We start from the raw sequence: 22610 nt of genomic DNA, 5'->3' as shown, positions 1-22610 counted from the left end.
ATAGTCACTTATTAATTACCCATGAATTGTTATTAATTATGTAAGTTTACTTGTTAAAACTTAAATTGATACTTATTTATGCATGACTAAGCTTTGTACAATTAAACTTGTATTATTAGATTTTATAACTTGTTCATTTTTGATGAGTTGTTGCTAATTACATATGGTTATTTGTCAAAATTCAAATAGATGCTTATTTATGAATTAATAGAATTTTAGGGATAATTAGGTCTTTTTTCATAAAATTTTATTTTGAAGTAGGCATTTGAGAGTGCAATGAAATTTCATATTTTTAAGAGGAAATTACATTTAGATTCTACAGAAAGAAGTTTATTACTGAAAAGTTTTAATAAATTTTATAAAATACTTTCAAGTCTCAAATCTTGCCATTGACATTTGCTAAGGGTATTAACAACTAAGCAATAACCATTAATGTAATTTTAAAACAACCGTTATTAGATTTTCAAGAATGGCCGTTGCTCAATTTCAATGTCTTTAGTTAAGTTGTTAATGTGCAGGATTTGGAATTTGAAGTATTTTTTAAAATTCATAGGACTTTTTGATAATAAACTTTTTTCTATGAAATCTGCATGTAATTTTCTCTATTTTTAATGTCCTTCTTTCACATAAAATCTCTCCGAAATTTTTAGATGATGATAGTTTTGTGCACAAAAAGAAATAAAAAAAAAAGAAAAACAGTTTTGATTAAGTCCAAAAAGCCAAGTCAAAAGAGGGTCATGAATTCATGAAGATGATTTTCCCTTATTTTGTCAAAATTTTTAATTTTTTTTCAAACTCATTTAGGTAAGTGTTATAGATTTATGCCCATTTATTTCAACTTATTTGATAAAAAATTATTTATTTTTTTAAAAATATATTTTGTGAGTTTTTATAATGCTTGCTTAAAATTTTGAAAATAATTAAAATAAAAAAGTATATTTTTTACTACTTTAAGAAGCTGAAAATAATCTAATACAATAAATAAAAATATGTTTTAAAGAGAGGTTATATGAGAAGATATCATAAAATTTAAAATAATACTCCCTTCATTTAAAAATGTAAGGTATTTTTAATTAAATTTCACCCTAATAAAGTAGTTACCTATTTTTTAATTAATTCTATCTTTTTATATTTATCCTTATTAAATACCTATAAATAATATAAAGTCATTATCAATATGGGCACCTTTTAAAAAAAGATAATAATTACACCTCGAAAGACTAAAAATATTTTACATTTTTAAACATCTAACTCCTTATATTTTTAACAGAAGGAGTAGAATAATAGATCATTTTTATAAAATATAAATGAAGAAAGATATCATACAATTTAAAAATAATTAAATATTAATTAATTTTTTATTATTGCATCAAAACATAAAATAATGCCTACTTTTATGAAATCTTTATAAAATAAGTTTTTTTTTTATGAAATCTTCAAACTATGTAAAAACATCACTTACTTTCTTCCTTTAAAAAATGTAAAGTAGTTTTTAATTTAATCTCAATCTTTCAATAAAGTATTTATCCCTATTAAATACCCTACAATAAATAAAAATCATTATCAATAGTGACACTTGTAAAATGATAATGATTACACTTGAAAGTTACAACTAAAAGAAAAAATGCCTTACATTTTTAAACATCTAACTTTTCTAAAATATCTTACATGTTTAAATAGAGGAAGTATTTTTTATTTTAAACAACTAGACTCTTATTTGTTTCCTGAATTACTTGCATTTAAAATAGAAACATCTTAAAATTATTTTTGTTTTATTTTTATTTTTTTCAAGATATATTGCACGCGATTGTGAAAATTATATCAGTTTGATAATTATTATTATAAGTCTTTATCATTAGCCACTAACTATTGTTATTATTAGTCAATTCTTTAGTTCTAAAATTATTTTTAAATAATATAATTAATAGATTTTTATTTCATTTTTTTTGAAAACAATTTTGAAAAATTTATTTACGAAAATAGTTTTAAGAAACAATAAGTGAGACAAGAATTATACAGGCTCATGATTACTTTCTTACATTCTTAATGAAACGCAAATTTTGAGAGTCTTATTTTCTTAATAAAAATTGAGTTAGATTAGTTAATTTTATGTTTTTCCAATTTTATCCATATTTATATATTATGGTTTGTTTTCTTTCTTTATATATAAATTTATTATGATTATTATTGGGTCAAATGGCATTTTTCCCTCAACTATTTGATTAAAAACATTTGATATTTTAAACTTTCATATGATAGGTGCAATTTCTTCCTTCAATATTTGAAAAATAATGTATTCAACATCTTGTAGTTAAAAAAGTTATTTTTAATCATTAGTTAGACTTGAAAAATTATAAAACATAACCTCAAAAATTTAAAAAAAAAGATTCATAAAATGGCATATAAATATCCTATAATTAATATAAATTAGGTATTCTAAATTTATATAAAAAAAACATGATAAGAATGTACTAAATCATAGGTACAAGTGTAACTTTACTTGTACGTAATTATTTTGTAACTGCAGGATAAGAACTTGGTTTTCTAATAAAGCTAAAGCCTTACTTATTTAATTGTCATAGTTAATAATATTCTCAATGGTTAATTACATATTACATATTTCTCTTACCACAATATGGGATATTAATAAGTAATCACTTCATGATTCTTAAAAAGTTTAATAAAGCCTTGGTATCTTAAAAATAATTTAATATTTGTAATTTATTCTTCTTAAATATTTTACATAAGTTCTTTAATAAAAAATTGAAATTTCAATGTATTATTTTAAAAAATAATAAATAAATTAGTAAGGATATAGTTAAAAAATAATTATAAAATATATAATATTCCATATGTTTTGCCAAATAAATTTTTTAGAAGACGTGCAGTACTATGATTGAGGGAGAAATGATTAAGAAGTTTTGGGGCCAAATAAAGCCCCTTAAAATCAATCAAAAAAGAAATATTTTTGGATCTTCGTGGAAAATCTTAACTTCATCGTACAATGAACCCGCGTCTGAAAAGCAAAAAAGTGGCAAATTGGAAAAAAAAAATGCAGAAAAAGTTCATTTGACTGAGTCAAAAAGACTTAGCAAAAGATAAATTTTTATTATTTCGTTAAAATTTTTACGCCCTTTTGTGAAAAGATGTCAATAAATCTTTTAAAAATATATAAATAATAATTAAATTTTTTCTGTTCAAAATATAATTAATTTTTTAAAATACCATAATTTTTTTAAAATTTGAGATATCTTTTTTATATTAATAATTTTAGATTAAATACTATTATCCCTTGTTTAATATAGAAAAAAATAATAGGTACACGAAAAAATTATAATTTTTTGTTTAATTTTTGTAATTCACAAAGTAAAAATTATGATCATTTAAACAAAACTATAATTAATTATTTTTAAAATATAAATTTCAATGATAAAAAAAATCACATGGAAAGTTGCAATTTTTTGTTGAATTCTTACGATAAACACAAAATAAAAGTTTAATTGATTATTTTTAGAATTTAAACTTTAATAATAAAAAAATTTTACTTAAAATTATAATTTTTATTTAAATTTTATAATTTAAAATAAAAGTTGTGATTGTTCAAATAAAAGTTTAATTTTTATTGGTAAAAAAATAAAATTTATAATTAAAAATTAATTATTTTTAGAACTTATTTATTAATTATAAAAAATTTTTTGTGAGCAAGTTATTCAATTTTTACGATTCACTGAATTGTTGTGATTGAGAAAATAAAAATACAACCTGTTATTTTTTTTTAAAACAGATAATATTTAATTATTTAATCTAAAATTACTAATATCAAAAAGGTATATAAAATTTTACAAAAATTATAATATTTTAAGAGATTGAATTATTATTTATATATTTTGATGGGCTTTTATTATCATTTTTGAACTTCCTCTCTTCATTGCTAAAAGAAAATTTTTAATTAGTTTGAAATAAAAATAAAAATGAAGAGTTTTTTTTATTTGGGACATAAAGTTAAGTATTTTAATTACTTTAACAACAAGAAAAACAAAAAAGAAGGTGATGTTGACTTGCAGTTGGGGACGAAAGTTTTTCAAAATTCATGGAAATTTCTTCTTATTTTAAACAAGAAATTCCCACCAACAGTTTTAACGCGCAATAAGAATGGACTCACTAGACAAGGATCATTAGCACACTTTTCTACTTCCTGGAATTTCCCTGTTAAGTAATTTGAACAAAGGCTCAATATTATGGAACTTATTTATACATTACTAACACTTAAATAAATTAAATATGTGCATCAGTTATGGTCATATGTTTAAATGAATATTTGTTAAAACTCAAAGAGAAGTTTGTTATGTATGACCAACACATGAACAATTAAATATGTACTAGGAATTATAATAATTGTTAATTTTAAATGAGTTATGGTTAATTATATGTAAGATTACTTGTTAAACTTAAATAGATGTTTGTTTATGAATAACTAATACTTGTACAATTAACTTATATTATTAAATTTTGTAACTTATTCATTTTTAAATAAATTATTATTAATTATGTATGATTATTTATCAAAACTCAAATGAACCATATTTATGCACACATCTATATAATTTTAAGAGATTTTAAAGAGTGTTTAGATCTCTCTCATAAAAATTTATTTTCATGCAGGCACTGGGGATTGCAGTAAATTTTTTTCAGGCCCTTCTCTTTTGCTTTTGGCCAAAAAAAAAAAAGGTCCTTGTCTTATATAAAATCTCTCCGCGGATTCTGGGATAACATTTTCTCCCAAAAAAGAGAAAAGTTTTTCAACCGGGTCAAAAAGGGCTTATGATTCATGAAGATTATTTTTTCATATTTTGTGGAAATTTCTGCGTACCTTCCTTTTTTATTTTCAGTTGGTACAAGAAAGTTTTGCTCAATTTAAACAAAACTAGAAACACAAAAGAGAAAAGGCTTGTACTCATTTGAATACAATAAGAAAAGTGAAAAAGTGTTCTGTTTTTAAAATTTGTTTTCTATTTTTGAAAATAAAAAATTTTAAAACTCATTTAAATAAGTGTTACAAATTTAATTGTTTCCTAAATTACTTTCATTTTTTGCTTTAAAAAAAATAGAAACATTTTAAGGTTATTTTTTATTTTATTTTTCATGTTTTACAAGATACATTTTAATTTGATTATTTAAAATTATAATCATTTCACCAATCACTATCATAAACTACCATCATTACTCATTAGCCACTAATTATTGTCATTATTAGGAAAATTTTATTTTTAGATTATTTTTAAATTAAGCTACTTAAATATACTTCTATTTTTTTTGTTTTGAAAACAACTTTCAAAAATTGGTTTACAAATAATTTTTAAAAACAAAGTGAGAATAAAAGCTAAACAGTCCTTGATTATTCTCTTACGTTCTTAATGAAAGAAAATTTTGAAAAGCTCATTTTCTTAATATAATTGAAGTTAGATTAGTTTTAATTTTATGTTTCAATAGTACCCATATTTATTTATTATAGTTTGGATTCTTAAATATAAATTTATTATGATTATTATTAAAGTTAATGATTATTTTTACCCCTCTGCTATTCATTTAGGAGTATCTAATATTTTAAACTTTCATATGGTATAATTCCTCTTTCAAAATTTGGAAATAATACATTAAACACAAGGTCATTAAAAGAGTTAATTTTGATTATTAGTTGACTTAAAAATAACTTCAAAAATGAAAAAAATCCATAAAATACACATAAATACCTTCTAAAAAATAGAAAAAATTAATATTTAGTCTATGTAATTTTGGTTCAATTATAACCCAATTCCTAAACTTTGACTCATTGTAACACAATTCCTATAGTTTTAACTCGGTTGTAACTCAATTCTTGAATTTTCCTTTTACAATTAGTCCCTATAGTTTTAACCACTTAAATATTGATTCTTATATTTTAAAAATAAAAGTGTAAAGATTAAAAATATTTTAAGCCTTTAATATTATAATATTTATAAATATTAAAAGGTTTAATAATTTAAAAAATAGTAGAGCAAAAATTTTAACATAATTATAATCTTATAATTTTTTTACTAATATTATAATATTAAAATTTCAAAATATTATAATTTTTATCTTTTAATTTTTAAATATTATAAATAATAAAGATTCAAAATATTTTTAATCTTTATAATTCTATTTTTTTTAAATATAGGGATCGATATTTAAGTGGTTGAAACTATAGGAACTAAATTGCAAGAGGCAAAGTTTAAAAACTGAGTTACAACCGAGTTAAAACTATAAAGACTGAGTTATAACGAATCAAAGTTTAGAGATTGAGTTACAACTAAGTTAAAATTACAAAAATTAAATGATTAATTTTTTTAAAAAAACAACAAATTAAGTCTTCTAAATTGTGTGTGTGTGTGTGTGTGTGTGTGTGTGTGTAACAGCATAAGAAATGTACTAAATCATATGTACTAGTACAACTTTACTCTTACTCTTCTGGGATTAATTTTGTAATTTCATGATAAGACCTTGGTTTTTTAAGAAGTTAGAGCCTCACTTATTCAATTGTCATATATTCTCAATAGTTTAATTGGTTAATTACTATCACATACTTTCTCTTAATCACAATATAAGATATTAATCAGTAATTACTTCAAGGTTCTCAAAAAAATTTAGGTAAAACCTTAAAAAAAATTACATTTTTAATCATATCCTTATTAAACACTCTATATAAGTGTTTTGATAATGGCAATTTAAATTCTAATATATCATTTTTTTTATAAAATAATAAATGAATTAGTAAGGATATAGTTAAAAAATAATTATAAAACATATTTAATATCTTATATTTTAGATAAAATAATATTTTTAGCTGATGACATATATTATAATGGGAGGGAACAATAATTAAGAAGTTTTGCGGTAAAGCCCCTTAAAATCAAACAAAAAAGAAATATTTTTTTCTTATTTGGACGTGGGAAACAAATAAACAATCTTTGTACAGACCCATTTTTGTTACATCTTCATGGAAAATCCTACTTCATAGTACAATAAACCGTGTCTGAAAACCAGAAAACGGACCCAAAAAAAAAAAAAACAAAAAAACACATTTTGACAGAGTCAAAAGAATCAGGAAAAGATAAATTTCATATTTCTTTGAAATTGCTACTCACTTTCTTCTTTAATTAATTTATTTTCAAGACTTTCTAAAAGTTTTTAATTACTTTAAACAAGAAAAACTCAAAAGAGAAAGGGCTGTTGACTTGTAGTCAAAAAGAGCTGGGGACCAAAGTTTTTCATTATTTCTTGGAAATTTCTTCTTATTTTAAACAAGAAATTTCCACCGACAGTTTTATCTTTCAATAAAAACAATGCCTCACCAGTCAAGGCTCATTGACTCATTTGTCTACTTCCTGGAAATTTCCTTGTTAACTTCAATTTGAACAAAGGCTCAATATACTCAGACTCATTTTTCTGTTGTGTCGATCTAATTCGCAGGATAAGCAAATTCGCCCAATCAACTTCAAGACTTCAACCTTTGATTTGATTTAGTTACTCCCACCAAGGTATTCTTCTGATCTTTCTCCCTCCTTCCCTAACAACTTGAACGCTTTTCTTTCTGTGTCTTTTTAAAATCAACAACCTATAAAACTTTGTTTTTTTGTTTTTGGTGCCTCAGCAATGGCTGTGTTTGCTTCTGCTTCTTCTTCCCGAGTGAAATATGATGTTTTCATCAGCTTTCGAGGTTCAGACATCAGATCTGGTTTCCTCAGCCATTTAACAAAGGAGCTGCGTCGAAAGCAGGTAGACGTCTATGTGGATGACAGGCTGGAGAGAGGAGATCAAATATCGTCTGCACTTGACGAAGCCATAGAAGGATCAATGATTGCGTTGGTCATATTCTCCAAAGATTATGCTTCTTCAAAGTGGTGCTTGCAAGAGCTTGTCAAAATCATGGAATGTAAGGAAGCAAGCGGACAAATTGTGTTACCAGTTTTCTATTGTGTAGATCCTTCAGATGTCAGGCGTCAAAAACGAACTTATGCAGATGCATTTGCACATCTTGAACTGAAGTTCAAGGATAACTCAAACGAGTTGAAAAATTGGAGATCTGTCTTGAAGAAAACCGCAGACTTATCTGGTTATCATTCATCAAATTTTCAGTAAGTTTTAGTTATTCAATACATCATTTTATAGAGTTTCTAAAGCCCTTTCTTAGTTACCCCCAAAATGATTTAGAATATGGTAATACCAAATTATGTCTATGCATTTATTATTCTTATATAATGAGTAGCTCGTAATAATTTTATTTTCTTTTATTTTTAATATGCTAGAAACGAATCACAGCTCATTGATGCAATACTCCAAGATGTCCTAAAAAAATTGGAAGATAACAACCCGGTTGCGCCACAATCCCATCTAGTTGGATTGGATCAAAATCTCGCCATTGTTGAATCATTAATGAAAATTACGTCACAGGAAGTTCTACTTCTTGGTATTTGGGGTGTTGGTGGGATAGGCAAAACAACCCTGGCTCGAGCTACATTTGACAAATTCTCTTCTCAATTTGAAAGCTATTGCTTCATAGAAAATGTGAGAGAGGAATCAACGAAGAGCAATGGTTTGAGTCATTTGCGTCAAAAGCTTCTTTCTAAGCTATTAGACCAAGATGCAGGTCTCCCCATAGATATGAATTATGCAAGGAGAAGGCTATCACGAAAAAGAGTCTTGATTGTGCTTGATGATGTATCCAATTCAAAGCAATTAAAAGATCTAGCTGGACAACAACTTTGCTTGGGGCGTGGCAGCAGAGTAATTGTAACAAGTAGAGACAAGCATGTTTTTAGGATTGGAGGGATTCATGATGAATATATACATGAAGTCAAGGAGTTGAATTTTGAAGAATCACTAAAACTTTTTAGTTTACATGCCTTCAAGCAAACTCACCCTAATGTGGGATATGAAAGGCTATCAGAAATGACAGTTGCCTATGCTAAAGGCATTCCTCTAGCTTTAGAAGTTTTGGGTTCCCATTTTCATTCTAGAGATAAGGCATACTGGGAGAGTGAGCTTGAGAAACTTAGAAAGTGTCCCCATCCAGAAATTCAAAATATATTGAAAGTTAGTTATGATGGATTAGATGACATGGATAAGGAAATATTTTTAGACATTGCATTTTTTTTCATTGGAGAAGAAAAAGATAGAGTTATTCATGTGCTAGAAGCTTGTGGTTTTAAAGCAGTTAGTGGAATACAAAATCTCATGGATAAATCTCTCATAAAACCAGGTTGGCTGAATGGTAAAAGTACTGAAATGCATGATTTGATACGAGAAATGGCTAAGCAAATAGTTCGTGCGGAATGTATTAAAGATCCTGCATTACGTAGCCGATTAAAAGATACAGATGAAATTTATAATGTATTAGAAAGTAACATGGTAAGTGAAATTTATATCATTTTTTTTATTTTTCTAGAACAATTTTTATAAAACTAATATTATATTTATTTTGTTTTTTGTTCAGGGAACTAATAAAATTGAAGGCATCATATTGGATTTGGATCAAATCAAACATTTACAATTGGACCCAGACACCTTTGCAAAGATGAAAAATTTAAGATTTCTCAAAATTTTTCACCCTAAACCACGGATGATTGAGCACAAGACATATCATCATATAGAGCTTCCTTTTGGTCTGGGCTCTTTTCCAAAGAAATTAAGGTATTTTTATTGGGAACAATAACCACTGAAGTCTTTGCCGTTGGGCTTTAATGGTAAGAACCTTGTTGTACTTCATATGACAGACAGCAATATTAAAGAGCTTTGGGATGGAGTGCAGGTATTTATACACACACACTAATTAATATGTGTATCTCTCTCTCTCTCTTCAATTTAATTAAATTATTAGGCTTTTATGTGAAAAACTTTTCCATTTCCATTGTCACAGGATCTTGTGAATCTAAAGACATTAAATTTGTTTAGGTGTAAACAATTGGTTGAGCTGCCTAATTTCTCTATGGCATATAATCTTGAAGAAGTCAATCTCTGGATGTGTGAAAGTCTACATAGTATTCATCCATCTATTTTATCTCTCCAATCTCTTGTTAGATTGAATGTTTGTTTTTGTCGGGAATTAGAAAGTCTTGAAAGTGAGACTCATTTAGAATCTCTCTCTTACCTTGATTTTGGCTTTTGTAAGAGCCTCCGGAAATTCAGTTTGTCATCAAAGAAATTGGGGAGTTTGTATTTCAGTGAGACTGAAGTTGAAATATTGCATTTGCTGCCAATGGGAGGTTTCACGGAGCTCAAAATCCTTGTGATTTATAAGGGTGAAAGATTAAGGAGTCTTCCGATAAGTGAGCTATGTGGCTTGACAAATCTTGAGAAATTTAGAATTTTGAATTTCCAACAGGTGATCCACACAACAGAGCTGCGCTCTCTTTTTGATGCTTGGCGTAATTTAAAAGACCTAAGTTTGGAAAGATGCAGTTACTTGCTGGAAATCCCTGACAATATCAAGGCCTTAACAAGCTTGAAAATCATGATCTTGAAAGACTGCGAGAGGCTTAAGTCTATACTTGGACTTCCTCCCTTCCTTAAAGTATTATATGCTGGAGGATGCACTTCATTAGAGATTGTATTCTCTGATTCTCTAGTTCAAAATCAGTGTCAATTTCATTTCGATGATTGTATAAAGTTGGATGAGTGTTCTCTTCGCTTCATTGAGAAACTAACTCATTTCTCTTTGACTTCAGCCTGTGAGGATAAGAAGCTTCGTTTTGTTTGGGCTTGTTACCCCGAAAGCAGAGTTCCAAAATGGATGGAATATAAACATCAGATAGAGGCTTCCAATGCTATGGAAGTCATCTGCAATCTCAAACGATCACCCATCATATTGTGTTGCTGCATTGTTCCTTCTCATCTTTGCTCACCTAAAATGTTGACGATCTACTGTGATTTCTCTTATGATGATGACAACAAATTCCGCAGTTCATTTTTTGCTTCCTCCCTCCTTAAAATGAATTCGGATTGTGTTTGCATATGGCACATGGAATTGGAAAGGGATTCGTTTGGTGCTGGAGCAGGTGATGTTGCCAAGATTTCATGTGAATTCTCTGCGGACTATTACGTTGATTTTGATCATGGAGAGGTAGAGACAGTTCCAATGAAAGCATGTGGAGTGCACGTGACATATAACTCACAGTCAGACTCGGATGAAGAGCGACTCCCTCCAACAAATCTCATGACGACTTCACCTGTCACCCCTTGCAACTAAAATTTATACACAAGCAAACAAAAGCATCACCACCCACACGTACAGTTTCTTTCATATATCTTTACAAGTATCTCTCCCTTCTTTGCTTTTTATTTATAAGCTCACCTTCACTACTATCTTAAAATCACTCTTGATATAAAAAAATTAATTAGATATTTCTTCTGTGCTTAGATATACTAAATGAAAGTGGTAAATTTTTTACAATATTGTATTTATTATTTCAATATTTACATCTTATTGAAAAAATAAGTATGCCCTTTTACTCAGAGTCCTTTTTTTTTTTGAACAATTCTTTAATATGTGTGTGTGTGTTATTTATTATTTCTCTACATAGTTTTTATACAGCATAGTACTCTAACATGGATAATAACTATTGTAAATTATACCGACAATATATACAAAACAACATACACGCACAAAGATATATATATATATATATATATGTTGGAGATAGATGTAAATTTTTTTATGAGAGTGTACTTTTGCTATCTACTTTGTTTTATTTTTCTATTTATTGATTGATCTTGTATTTACATTTTATTTGTGAGGATAATATTTTCTGAATCACCAAATTTTTCTAACATGAATAACAAAATTAAATTTATTGGTCTTTATTGTGTAAATAGGAGGTAACAATGTAAAACTCTCCTAACATGAATAACAAAATTAAAAAAATGTAATTATTTAGATAGGTAAAAAAGACTCAGAAATTTTAAAAAATAAATGAACTAAATGTTGTTTAAGGGACTAGATTAATAAAAATTAAACTAATTTAAAATTTAACTTATTTTTATTTAGTTACATATGCATATCAAGTTATTAAAATACTTTATATATTACATTAATTTGAGATAAGAAAACACCAAGAAGTAAAGTGTAATATAGTATTCACAGAACCCAAGGTTTATTATTCCTTACATAGAGAAGTTTTTCAGAGCTTAAACAGAGGCCACGTGTACAATGATAATGAACAATGACAATTGAATACAATCAGATGGATTCTTAGTTCTAGTGGGCTCAGCCCTTTGGTCCATGTGTTATTATCTTGGACTTAAGTCTGTTGGGTTGAGCCTTGTTCTTGGACTTGATTAATGTTTTGACATAATAAATTTGTGTTTTAAAACATAAGAAACCAATAAAATGATAATTTAAGAAAATATAAAAGAATAAATAAATCAAAATTAAACTTAAAAAACTAAATAACAGAGACAAATTTGACAGATTAAAAATTTTATTATCCCTTTTATTTTTTTCCTCAGCTTTTATTACCATGAAGAAAGTTTCAAAATATATCTTTTTTTTTTGCTCCTTATCCTTACCTTAATAGACTGTTTAATGCCTCTCCTTTTCTTTTTTTCTCTCTTCCCAGTCCAGTAATGCATTGTTATCAACTTCCTTGAATGCTTGTTTGTTACTCAATTTGTGTGGCTTGGGCAGATCTTTTGGCATCTACCTATTAAGAATAATAATGTTTCCCTAATGTTTTAGTTTGTTCCCGGAATTATTAATGTGAAGCTTTCACCCAGTAATTGAGTTAGAGGTTAGAGGTAGGAATTTAATCACTCAGTAAAGTGAACTCAAGTTTTGAGCAAATATTTTCCATCCACACTAATTGAGGGACTTTGTGACGGCCTTGTTATGAATTTGTTGTGATTTAGGCTGGGAGCATTTCATCAATTGTTTTTTGGCCCCTGACATGGATATATTTGGTTTGTGCAGTGCGGTTGCTTCTTGTCCTAAGATCAAGTCCAAAATACAGTAGTGAAGAGTCTTTTTGCTGATGATCATTGAAGTGTCTTTGACATGTGATATGTACCAGGAGTACCATTATTGTAACACTTTTTTGTTTAATTTCCTTATAACAGAAACACCATTATTCTCTTTTACTCAACTAGCCGTTGGCTGCATGTGAGCATCGCATAGTCGTTTTATATGGAACAAACCAGTAATTCATTCATGTATTTAAATATCATAGCAGTAAACAACCCCATCATGTATGCATACAAGGGCCTTGAATCTGATGCGCAAATTGCCAGAAGAGGAGTTATAGATGCATTTTCTTGTTCCCTAAATTAGTCCAAAATTGCATTCCTAGTTGCTATTCATGTCTTCCTTTCTAGTTGGGCTCTTCATGTACCCATTTGATGTTGAGTAGGTGAGAATTAGGCCTCTTTACTTCATCCATGTGCAATTCATGACTTTTTTTGGGCCTTCCAAATATGTTGGATATAGACTTCTAATAGATACTTAAACTTTTAATTCTTTTTATTGTTATTGGGCCCTTCAATAACATTGTTCCTTATAGTCTACAATTTCATGGGTTGCGTCAAAGTATAGTTCTATATACTTCCATATGGATGGAAAATAGACTTGTTATAATTAACAAGTCCAATTTCTTGAAAGCAACTCTTGTTTTCATTTGCAAAAGTTGCGTTTTGTGGATTGATATTGTATTTTTTTAAAAAAAATCATTTTTGAATCACCAAAACAAGCATATATCAAAATTGGGTTCATTGAAGGTCAATTAGGACGCACACGCTAAGCCTCTCGGTAAAGTATAGTAGCTATTTGGTCTTTGCATTGTTAGGAATACGTTGTGATACAAATAATTCCTTCTTCACTTATTCTATGAAGAAATGTCAATCTGCCTTAATGTGTGCTTAATGATGGTCATGAAATTGACTTGCTGAAATTTTAGTTGGAAGTATAGAAGGAGTATAGAAGGATTTTGCTTCTCTCTCACAAATATATTTGGTTTGTACAATTGCTTCCTAGTTGAACCAAGTCCAAAATACCATGAAGAGATGAAGAGACATTCTCACCTCTCATGACGTTTAATTAGCAAGGGGCTAATGGGCTCTCCTCTAGGGTTTTCCAAGGGGAAGCCATGGACAAGTCCCATGATAGTTAGATCCACCATTGTGTGTTGAAGATATCCATAGAGTCAAGTGATCTTCTTTCTATCAACAAGCATATGATCGCTAGTCGGAGGAGACCAATTAACTTCATCAAGCCAAAAGAAAAGGGAAGGATATGGAAGGATTGAGAATCGGTAGAAGTGTCAAGAAGGAACCATAATACAGAAAGAACTTTTCTACCTTAATTAATCAACTGGTGATCAAAAGTAATACAACTAGCTCAAAAAAGTTAATTTAAGTTAGTGGATTCCATGAGTGTGTACATGTAGTATCTAAGTGGATAGCAAATCAGAAATTTATAAAACAATCCTCTATGTAGTCACAATCAGAAAATAAATTAAAAAATTCCTCTATGTGCACAGTTGGCATCTTGACTCATTTTTTTTTAAAAAAAAATCTTCCATGTGTACACTTGGCAGCTTGACTCAAATTTTGTGAAAAATTCATCCATGTGTACACTTGACAAGTTGCCCTCAATCTTAATAACTAAGGCTTATGATTGTTTCAAGAGAGAGCAAGTGCTTATCTACATCTAAGGTATGTTTTAGGATTGACACAATGCAAAGAAGGCAAGATGCCGAGATTGAGAGAGGGAGCGTAATTTTTCTTAAAAATAATTTGAGTTAGGTTGTCAACTATACACATGGAAGAATTTTTTACAATTAATTTTTAACAGCTTTAAGAGACAAATTTTTTAATTTCTGACTGGACATATATTTGGATGCCACATGTACACAATGGTAGGACCCATTAACTTAAATTAACATTTGCTTGTAGCATTATATTTGGTTAGGTTTTTTAACATTTAAGAGGAAAAATGAACCAAAATCAAGTTCAAGATACTAGGGCTCCTTAAATGTTAGGTTTTTTAACATATAAGGAAAAAAATGATCCAAAATCGAGTTCACAGCATCAAGTATCCCTAAGTAAATACTTCAAAGATAAAAGTGACTATATTAATTTTTGAATGGACACCATTTGATGCCACGTGAAGTGTCACATGTACATATTTGGTATAAAAAAAATCAATTAACAAGCACATTAAATGTATGTAGAAATAAATGCATTTTTAAATATTTGAGGGCATTTTTACCCACAATCGAGTTCATGACAACCGCAGACCTTAAATGAATAGTTCATATTAAAGGCCAACTAGAGCCCACAACTGCCACAACTCCCCCACCAACCTCCTCAAACATGTCGAAAATGTTTTTTCAATGAAATAAATAATATTTTTTGTTTGTTTATTCTATAATTGATTGCAATTTCATTTTTTAGGCTAGATTACTTTTATTTAACGACAATAGGGATCACATTAAACTAGAGAGTGAGGGAGATGAGGGAGGAATAATCATTCAGCGAAAGTGTGAGGCACAACGGAATCTAAAAGGAGAAGAGGGAAATAGACTTTTTTTTTTTTTTTTAAACCCAGATGTCACATGGATGCCACATAAGAAGACTAGTCAACCTAATTGAATTTAATGGTCAAACTTAACTAGGGTTAATGGGTAGGGGAAAGAATGACCCATTTTTTATCATTTAAGGGAAAGAATGTATCAGAGTGGAGTTTAGGATAATGGTGTCCTTAAAGGTATAGTTTAGGGGAAAATGGGCTTTAACCTAAAAAACTATATCTATCTAACTATACATATATTCTAATCCTGTGAGTTATAGAAAGTATTCTTATCAAATGTTTTGTTACTACAAAAACAAAAAAAATTTATAGCAGTTTTTAAGCTACTATTGTTTATAGTGATTTTCAACACCGCTACTATACTTACCATTAGAGTCAAGAAAGGCTAGCTTATTTAAACCTATAAGGATGGGCTTGCAAATATGAACGTAAAATGGTAAATCACTTATTTAAGCCCACATATTATATATATAATCAATTCACATGACTTGACCCCTCCTAAACTTGGAAAAAATTAAACTAGATATGTTATGATTCACATGTGAACCCATATCTATTGACCTAAGGAGGGAAGGAAAAAAAAAAAATACAATCCTAAATCCCCTAATTGATTCAAATAATCGGATTCATGATTCAACACTTCACTATCTCCATTTTACTTATCTTATGCTAGCCTTTGTCGCCTTACAATCACATCGCAACTTAACAAGTCATCCTTATTTTAGCAAGTCATCGCAAGTTGTCTGCACTTCTACTTCTGCTCACTCTTCTCTTGAGCTGTCCCTATCATTGACTCTAATCTAGAATGCTTGTTTGACAAATGAAAACAAGACTTTCGAAGGAAGAAAAGGAGCGATTATGGTATATTTGGACAGGAGATTTTGAATGATGATAATGAGACTTCAAATGGCAAATCTGAAATTGAACGAGTAATGGTCAGCGATATCTCAAATGGATCTTGAACGACATCTTGGAACATGACTTTAAATGGTGGCTTGGAACACGTCTTTGAATGGTGCAACAATGGTAGGTTGAATGGTGAACAACAAGAATGACAATGTTGGAGGGCAAGCTTAACAGCACACTGGTTCAATAGAAGGTGAAAAAGGGGTTTTGAGAGAGTTTTGTTGTGGATTCTAAAGATGGGAAAGCCTGTCATGAGCTATTGTTGGAGACTTTCTATTTATGACACTACTACAAAAAATCAACTTAATGAGGGACGAATTCCTCATTAAATCGCCTTTGTCTCTCGTTAAATGAAAATTAGCGAGGCATTTTGTCCCTCGTTAATTTCGTTACAAAAAATAAACTCGCTCAATTTAACAATGGATGATGTCCTTAGCTAAATTTAGTGACAAACCCAATCCCTTGCTAAATGCTTCGAAAAGTTACCCACTTCAGCTAGGAATTAGCGAGGACATGTGTTCCTCACAATATTAGCAAGGGACATTGTCCTTGCTATTCCCTCACTAAAATAACCAATCTTTTAGACAAAATTTACTAGAAATATGTCCGCCACAAATTTTAGCGAGGGATTCTAAATTCCTTGCTAAAGCTTTGATTTTTTTTTTTAAAAAAAATATCCCTACTAATCCCTCATTAAATAATTAATTTAATTTAACAAATCTCTCATCAATTCTCAAATTTTGACATTTTGATTCCTGTATAGCCACAACTAATCATCTATTCAAATTGCTAATCACAATTTATAATAACATTAATATAACAAAAGTTCAATACTACATCAATTATAATTATAAAGTTCAAACCATTTCATACATAGAATTGAACAAAATATAAAATGTACATGCATAAAAAGTTCAAAGCGCCTCATACAAAAGTTATTTTAAACAATCATCAATGGAATCTTGTTGCCTCAAGCAATTTGAGCTACTAACATTTCACTATGAAGTTGAGACCCTTTCACCCAAATTTCAAATAGCCCCAAATATGTCTTGTTGAATAGGAAGTCTCATGTCTAACATCATTTGATCTAATGCTTGACTCATACTTTCCTAAGTTGTCTAGAGCTAATAGCTTCAAAGGCATGCCTAATTATCTTTGTTTCATTTTCCTCCCAATGATATGATCTCTGCAATAAGTAGTTTAAAGTCATTGTCAAAAATTAAATTAACCACATAGATAAACAACTTCCAAAAATAAAAATTTATGGATTTAAGTGATTCCACCCACCTCTAGTTATTCTAAAAATTAACATACTATGCATGGAAAGTGACCACTTAATGCCATGACAGAATAAGAGGACTAATTGTAGCTAGTTAAGGCAATAAGCAGTTTACTAATTGCTTTATTCCATCCTTCATGCATGCTTGAGTTGAAGTGAAAGTGCAGAAGCAAAGAGAGGATGGAGAAATAATATTATACATTAGTAACAAACTATATAGAGAATCAATAAGGAATTCCTTCTCATATAATATATACAGTTCAGGTGCATGCATATAGTTTACACACAGTCTCCAAAGAACTTATGATTTTGATGGAGTTATCTAGGTTTTTACTAGGAAACTAGAGAGTCATCTACTCTATGTTGATTAATTTTCAATTAAACTCAATAGTCTGAAACAAGCACTAATAACAAACTCTGCCAATATTGAAATAGCCACCAGAACATGAGTAACATGAAGGAATCAACTTCTACACTGTAGAACAGAGAAAGGAATAGAGGATGTAGGTAAGTTCAGTTAACCATGAAAAATGGCTTGACATCCAAATCATAACACCAGGCAAGCAAGTATTAGAATGAGAGAAGCACCACTTCAAGTAAGAAAAAACTCGAAAATCAAATATGCAACAAAGCATCCCAATCTCTAACTTTTGGGAAGATGAACTCTCTTAAGAAGAGCTAGGAACAAACCATAGAGAAGCCTAAAAAACAACCTTATCCCATAGCATCTAAAGTGACAAAATCAGAATTGTCTTTCCCGTTATATAATGCAAAAGAGGAAAACATTTTATTGAAGACAGAATTTACTTCATCATGATGCATTTTCATCTACAAAGTTAAAAAACATATTAAAAACTTAAAGAATGAAGCAAAACCAAAAAAAAAAAAAACAACAACAACAACAAGAAGAGACTCCCAGTTTATCAAAAGATTAACAGAGTTTATAATATAACGATGCACTCAATCCAAATTATAGAGTTCACCTTCAGCAAATTTCTATTCTATAAGTCAAATTGATGCACTATAAGTGAAATCAAATTTAGTAATATAATGCTATTTCACATTTTCCCAGTAGTGACTTTTCAAAACAATAAAGAACAATGAATATTGAAACACCTACAAAAGGTTAACAAGCTATGTAGATAGCAGTTAATGCATAACAACTTTTATTGTTAACTTCAATCTATGCAAGGGAGAGATCATTTAAATAGGGTTGGATGTTTTCCCCTCTCCTGGTGGAGTCAACATTACTAGCCAAATTGAACACTTACAGCTAAGAATTTATACTCACGAACTCAGAAGAAAGTTGGATCCAAGTCCTGCATGATTAATTAAATAAGTGTTAAAGCATGTGTTACTATAAAATATTAGCAACTCATTTAAAAAGAAGTCACTTTAAAAGACCTGATATCACTCTTAGGAGTTGGTGAATGCAACAATATCAGCTCGACAAGCTGGCAAAGGGCAGCATTAAGAAGATGTTTGCTAACTCCATATTTTAGTAAATTATTGTTCAGTGACTGTCGAGCAATATCTTCAAATATATCTATTGCCTTTTGATATCTTGATATTGATGAATATCAAGTAGATCAATATACTTCATTATATATCAGATGTCTCTTATTCACTAATTTTCAAAGGCAATACAACATCCTTATAATTTCACCTAATTAAGGTGGGTTATATAAAAGAGAAGCCTGATCTGATATTAAATTTGATTAACAGGCACACTAAACCACATACATTTTATTTTCAAAGACAAAAAGCCTGATTTGATATTAAAATTTATTTCCTTCCTCTTTCAGATTATCAATGGATGTAAGTATTTGTGATGGCTGCAATATAATTTGTCTATTATACATGCATACTAAACCACAATTGCAAAACCGTCCATTACAAGTCAAGAAAAATGGCAATAGCAGGTTCCCATAAGATTCCACTTCTCAATAACATGACTATGCCCTGCCTAATATATAACAATCTCAATCCAAATTCATTATTAATTGCAAGGTTGTAATTAACTACTATTTTTGCATCACATAGAGATCCGAAGAGAAACCAAACCAACTATGCATTTTATATAAATATTTCATAGCTCAGATCTAGTACAAGTCCTAGCTATGTACAGTTAAGCCACAAATCATTCGACTCTGTCCAACTCTCACTGATAAATTACTCAATCATAAAGGGAAACCAAGGGAGAAAAGAAGGGAAGGAACATGAATCAAGGTTAGAAAGAAAGCGAATCCTCAAACGCAAAAGTAACACAGTAGAAAAGCATATTAAGAGAAGAAGAATCAAGGGATAGAGGGAGAGAGTCAGAGGAACATGTGACTAGGGTTTGATGAGAGAGGAGGGAAACAGAAGGGAAAGAGTGAGAGAGGTTACAAGAGGGCATACCGATTTGGGGTTTTGTGTTGAGAACGCCGTCGCAGGAGGAGGAATGGAGGAGAATGCCATGGCCAAAGGAGGAATCATGCCAAGGAGCGGGCGTGAACCGAAGAGACCACGCGAGAGTAAAGAGTGAGCAGCGAGAGGAAAACGTCGAGGCTCACTGACCAGTGAGAGTCTTTTGGGAGGGATTTCTCCGGAGGGAATGAATATATAGAGCGTTGACGTCTAACTCGAATTACACCAAAAAAAAATTTAAAAAAAAAATTTATGTTAAGAAAATTTTGAAAATATTAAGAAAATGTAAACTTTTTTTATAAAGAGGAGAAAAAAATGCATAAAAATATGTTACTAATTATTTCAATTTAGATAAGTATAAAATTACCTTGCTAATTTTCTTACTAATATAATTATCTTATTTTAGAGAGAAATAAAAATTTTATTATTTTTCTCACTAATTATATATTTTTAGAGATATATAAATATTTTTAGTTAATTTCTTTCCTAAATATATAATGTTAGTGAAATATAAATACTGGTCGCTAACTTTCTCGCTAATTGTATCTTATTTTAGAGAAATATAAAAATGTTTTGTTATTTTTCTTGCTAATTATTATTTTTAGAGAGGCGTAAAAATACTTCACTAATTTTATTATTTTAGATATGAATATAAAATTTCTCGATAAATCCCTTGCTAATCTCTCATTTTTAGAGAGGCATAAATATTTTTTATTATTTTTCTAATTAATTATTTTTTTTAATGAGGAATTGATCATTGCTCACTATTTTCTTCATTAATTTTCAATTAAGTTATAAAATTAATATGTTTCACTATTTTCTTTACTAATTATTTTTTTAGAAAGGAATTGATCATCCTTCACTATTTTTCCTCGCTAATTTTCAATCAAGCTATGAAATTAATATTTCTCACTAATTTTCATATTAATTTGGCATTTTAAGGAGGAATATACAATCTTTTATTAAATTTTCTTACTAATTTTTATTTTTTTAATAGTGTGAATTTTTTAAATTAAACCTTATTGTATCGTTGTTTGAGTTTGACATTGGTTAGAGTTTTTATGTCCTTGTAATGAAACATTTTCAATTTGATAAAAATATTTTAAAGAGAATAGGTAAAGGAGCTTGAAGCTCAAAAAGCTAGCCTTGAGCCCACTATGAATAGGGCCAAGCTTCAAATATTTGGGTCATAAAATATAGTCAAGCTTAAATGAGCTGATTTTTTTAGGTTTGAGCCTTTTAAGAGTTGGCTTGTTTTTTTAACTTTATTTATCATAGTTAGTGATATAATAGTGATCTAGAAATTGTTATCAAAAAAGTCAAAGCAGTATAACATGCAAGACTATTTGAGAACCATGACAACAAAGCACTACAAATGATGACCCGCAATTTCAAAAATAAATTTAAAATATTTTGGCAGGAGGAATGTCTAAATTTAAAAAAAAAAAATTGGAATTTCGCTCCAATGTTAGCAGAAAATGACAAATCGGTACGATGTCTAAAAATTTGAATTTTTGGTGGGATTGTTTGTAGCTATTTTTCAACATGCTAACATTTTTCATATGATATTATTGACTATAATCCAAAAAGTTAATTAATTACAAAGTTTGTAAGTTAATTCTTTTTTCATTAATTCTTTTTTTTAAAAAAAAATCATCTAACTAGTACCAATATTTATGTTTCCTTATAGCAAAATTGATCATTTCCTACATCAAAGCATTTTATAATTTTTCTATTTCTCATTCATTTCATATAGTTTCTTTGATATCTTTGCAGGTATGTCTCCCTTCTTTGCTTTAAAATTTTAATTATAAGCTTCCCTCCTTTAACAGACCATTTAAATCCTGTTGATGGAGAGAGGAAGAAAATTAAAGGAGTATTTAATTTAGAGCATTAAAAAAACCATGTCACACATGTCATTAAACTAAATTTGATGTGGCCAAAGTCCATTAGCAATTTAATTAATGTTCTGTTAAAGAAATGAGTCTTTATGTGTAAAAAATAAAAGATTAGGGAGATTTTTAATCAACTTTAAAATTGTAGGGGTGTTATATGCACTTCACTCAAAGTTTGGAGTGTTCTATGTATTTTACCCATTTTTTTGGTTATCTCTTGATTAACAATATTTTCAAAGATTTAGTTGCTCATAGGGCACTAGCATTATATAATCCATGTAGCTAACTCCTACTAGTGGCATGCGGTTTATTGTTATTGTACAATGAATGAAATTCCTAATACAAGTGAAGTCTCCTTTTACATAATGAAACCACTCTCTCCTATGTATCTTTAACAATACTGCAGTATACACAATTAATTTCAAATGTTTAAAAAGAATTAAAAAATATTATTTTTATTTTAAAATTCTTAACCTGACCAAACCTTAAGTATCCAAATTAAATTTATGCTCTTTATACATATTAA

At 28.8% G+C, this 22610-nt stretch overlaps 2 protein-coding genes and 1 long non-coding RNA gene across 4 annotated transcripts; 2 read left to right on the top strand and 1 right to left on the bottom strand.

The window, feature by feature from the left end:
• Window positions 1-7405: 7405 nt before the first annotated feature.
• LOC129287860 (disease resistance protein RPV1-like) lies at window positions 7406-13269 on the top strand. Of its 2 annotated transcripts, XM_054924109.1 has the most exons (7): window positions 7406-7556; window positions 7670-8153; window positions 8325-9426; window positions 9512-9708; window positions 9792-9826; window positions 9935-11302; window positions 12983-13269. In XM_054924109.1, exons 2-5 carry the CDS (start codon window positions 7672-7674, stop codon window positions 9802-9804), a joined length of 1794 nt encoding a protein of 597 aa, XP_054780084.1. In that variant the 5' UTR covers window positions 7406-7556; window positions 7670-7671; the 3' UTR covers window positions 9805-9826; window positions 9935-11302; window positions 12983-13269. The 2 variants fall into 2 exon arrangements, with proteins under 2 accessions (XP_054780084.1, XP_054780083.1); XM_054924108.1 differs by having other exon boundaries at window positions 9792-11302.
• LOC129289248 (disease resistance protein LAZ5-like) lies at window positions 10004-11263 on the top strand. Its single transcript, XM_054926038.1, has one exon. It carries the CDS (start codon window positions 10004-10006, stop codon window positions 11261-11263), a length of 1260 nt encoding a protein of 419 aa, XP_054782013.1.
• Window positions 13270-17318: 4049 nt separating the features above from the next.
• LOC129287868 (uncharacterized) lies at window positions 17319-20342 on the bottom strand. The gene is made up of 3 exons (XR_008587829.1): window positions 20181-20342; window positions 19052-19099; window positions 17319-17687 (listed from the first exon to the last, which is right to left on the bottom strand). It is a non-coding gene; the product is annotated as an uncharacterized LOC129287868 (long non-coding RNA).
• Between the last annotated feature and the right edge of the window lie 2268 nt (window positions 20343-22610).

The sequence above is a fragment of the Prosopis cineraria genome, unplaced genomic scaffold, assembly GCF_029017545.1.
Source record: "Prosopis cineraria cultivar Desert tree isolate PC_DT_omini unplaced genomic scaffold, ASM2901754v1 PC12, whole genome shotgun sequence".
NCBI classification, from domain to species: domain Eukaryota; kingdom Viridiplantae; phylum Streptophyta; class Magnoliopsida; order Fabales; family Fabaceae; genus Prosopis; species Prosopis cineraria.
Note: the sequence above shows the minus strand (reverse complement) of the source record. Positions and strands in the feature narration are given on the sequence as shown.